Source organism: Aplysia californica, unplaced genomic scaffold (genome assembly GCF_000002075.1).
Source record: "Aplysia californica isolate F4 #8 unplaced genomic scaffold, AplCal3.0 scaffold00001, whole genome shotgun sequence".
In the NCBI taxonomy this organism is placed as follows: domain Eukaryota; kingdom Metazoa; phylum Mollusca; class Gastropoda; order Aplysiida; family Aplysiidae; genus Aplysia; species Aplysia californica.
This window is the reverse complement of record NW_004797271.1, coordinates 4,768,414-4,771,237: the sequence shown is the minus strand read 5'-3', so window position 1 is coordinate 4,771,237 and position 2,824 is coordinate 4,768,414. Positions and strand designations below refer to the sequence as shown.

The 2,824-nt window shown below is 43.6% G+C and overlaps 1 protein-coding gene across 1 annotated transcript in view; it reads right to left on the bottom strand.

Moving 5' to 3' along the window:
* The window catches only part of LOC101851775, a gene marked incomplete in the record, with an annotated part of 239,242 nt that overhangs the window by 96,184 nt on the left and 140,234 nt on the right, over positions 1–2,824 (bottom strand). The window contains 1 exon segment of the mRNA XM_005088889.3: positions 1,296–1,523. Within this exon segment, the coding sequence (XP_005088946.3) occupies positions 1,296–1,523 (228 nt within the window).

The following is a 2,824-nucleotide window of genomic DNA, read 5'->3' as shown; positions in this document are numbered from 1 at the left end:
ATATATAATATACACACAAACACATGCACAAACATTCAAACATAAAAGCTCTTTATCTTGCACTCGAAAGACGAGCTGATCCCCCCTCCCTCCTCCCCAACGGGGAAGACATCTTATCGAATGTCTTTGTTTCTCTGTTCAGAAATACACCAATGTCAAGGCTGGCCTAAACAGGCGTGGTCCAGACGGTCCGCCCCCCTGGAATGATCGAAACCATTAAGACGGGGGCGTAAAATATTTGTCGTCATTTAGGAATGGGGGTGGGGTGGGGGGGGGCTTCAAGGATGGAAGGATGGAGGGGGTTGGTCAGGCCTTGAAATCTGCCTTCAATAAGTAAAAGCGAAGACCGGGACCAAGTGACCCTGTAGGTGTGCTGACTTTAGGCCTTGCGGCTGGTTGCATATGCGACCTAAGGAGTCCTTCACTGAACTTATCAACAAAGAGATACAATCCAAAAAAAGGCAATATGCAAATTTTGTAAGCACGTCATAGGACGCGGCTGCATAGCAACCACGTGACACGCGTGGCATGCAGACGACATCTGCTTGTTACGCAAACCACAACTTTACATTTTTGTCGAGACATCAGCGCTTTGTGCTGATATCCTGTGACTCTTGTGGGTCCCCCCCAAAAAAGAAAGAAAATGATAGGGCTGGAGCTCGGAGCTCCTAGGGCTGGATGGAGTGTTTCGAACTAATGCTGCGTTCTGGACAAAGTATAATGTTTCCGAAAGACAACTGCAACATGTACAAAAGACAGCTCTTCAGCATTCTCGATTCTTTGTTCTTCGCTGTAATAAAATCAACTTAACCGGCCAACAAGGACGGCAACATGTCACTTTAAATTATCATAGTGGGGATTCTTTTTCGTTTCTGGGGTCTTTGGGTGCACTAGTGAAAATTGAAAATAAAATTTGTATCAGAAGGGAAGAAAGAAAGAACAGAAAAGAAGAGAGGACAAAATTCTCTTGAACTCATTCTAAACACAAACTTTTATCCAGTCAAATAAATGCAGAAAATATAGATGGAGCAGCAGGAATTTTGACAAAATTAGGATATTTAATATACAAGAGAACATTATCAATTCATTTAATTTCTCAGGAGTCCTTTTTTTAAACGTCATATCAGTCATCATAATAATCATAGTTCACTTCAGTGTAATCTTTGCCTTATTTTAAGAAGATATCTCCAAACACGGAGCAAAAAGAATGTATGCTGCAACCAGCTAAAAGTAGGTATAAATAAAGAGATAAAAGGTGTAATTTCTTGGGCTAAAAGAAAATAATGAGAGCTCACCTTGTGCGGTAGTGGCGACCTCAACAAAGTAGGAGCCCCCTTGTTTGAGCACCCCGGGTTTGATGACGAGCGAGGGTTGGTCCAGGCCTGTCAAGGTCTGGTCGCTGGTCAGAGAGATGAGCAGTCGGTCCAGGCTGACCAGAGGAGAAGTGGCCGGGGTGGGGCCGATGATGCGCTCAATAAAGTCTATCGATGACGATTCTGGGTAGGGGGTGGTCTCACTTCCACCTGAAGACAGAAGGAAATTCCATGCATCTTTCACAAGTTTGTTTAAGTATGTTTAACGTCGGCTAATGACACAATGTAGTAATGTGAGCGCCATTTTAGGGTTTGTAAAATGTGAATGAGAAACATTTCGACATAACACAAGCCTTTAATGCTAAACATAATAACAAATAAACAAACAAACAAAAAACAAGACGGACAAACGAGATGGATAGCGAATTTTGTTTGACAAAGAGGACATCAACACAATTATCTTCATTTAAGCTAAGGCAAAGTTAGTAAGTGTTAGCGTGTTCGGGTGTAACGCCCCTATCAACACTATTCCGTTACTAAAGAGGCATGACCTCCAAATCTAACGTCTGTCTCCGATTGGACCATGCTATATGGGGGAAGAGTCTTGAAAGCTCCCCATAATAACCCCAGTTCAAGAACGCCTTGTCTGGGATTCGAGCCAGGACCATCCACTCTGTAGTCCAGCATGATACCAGCATGAACTAACAGAGCGTCCAGGAAAAGTTAAGACAAATAGACAGAAAGAAGGGAGGGAAAGAAAAGACGTAAGGACCAGTAGCACCCTCGGACTACCAACGTCAATAAGAAGAATACAACACACAACGTAAGAATGTTGCCTAGTTGTCAAAAGAAGAGAACCACTTGAAAGAAAGATACCCAACACCACCAGGCTAAAGGCAACTATCGTGAAATGGGCGACACCCTGGGGGGGGGGCTGTTGATAACTCATTCCCTTCGTATTTTCTTTCCTTCATTCTGGCAGTTTTTTGTTTTTATATTTTGCTTTTTTTTCTTAAGGGAATGCATCTGACAGAGGACTCTTCGTAGCGAGAGAGTTAACTTATGAGTCTGACTAAGCATGGCCAGATTTTATGAGGTAGCAGATCGGGACGGAAGTAGCACACAAAACAAAGTACCACGAGCCGACCACTTTAACGCGCAACCAAATCACCTGTGACTTCAACACCAAACACTCGGCAGAATCCGCTGCAATGTGATCGTTACCCCCAGAAGACCCATTCGTTTCTCAGCAGACCTTGCTGTTGTCAACATCCTAATGTTTACAAACTACATGACACAAACGAACGCGAATAATAAATGGCCACATTAAATCAGGGGGTTGCCATCTCTCTCAATCCCCCAGTAGTCGGAATAATGCGGGGCTCAGGCAAGGTCGACAAACTCGCTTTTCGAGAAAACCGTCAACAGTGCCTGTACGTCCCCAAGAAAGGAATAAAATGCAAGGACAATTTCTGAAACGGACAAAACTCTAAGGTATCGAATAAGCACCC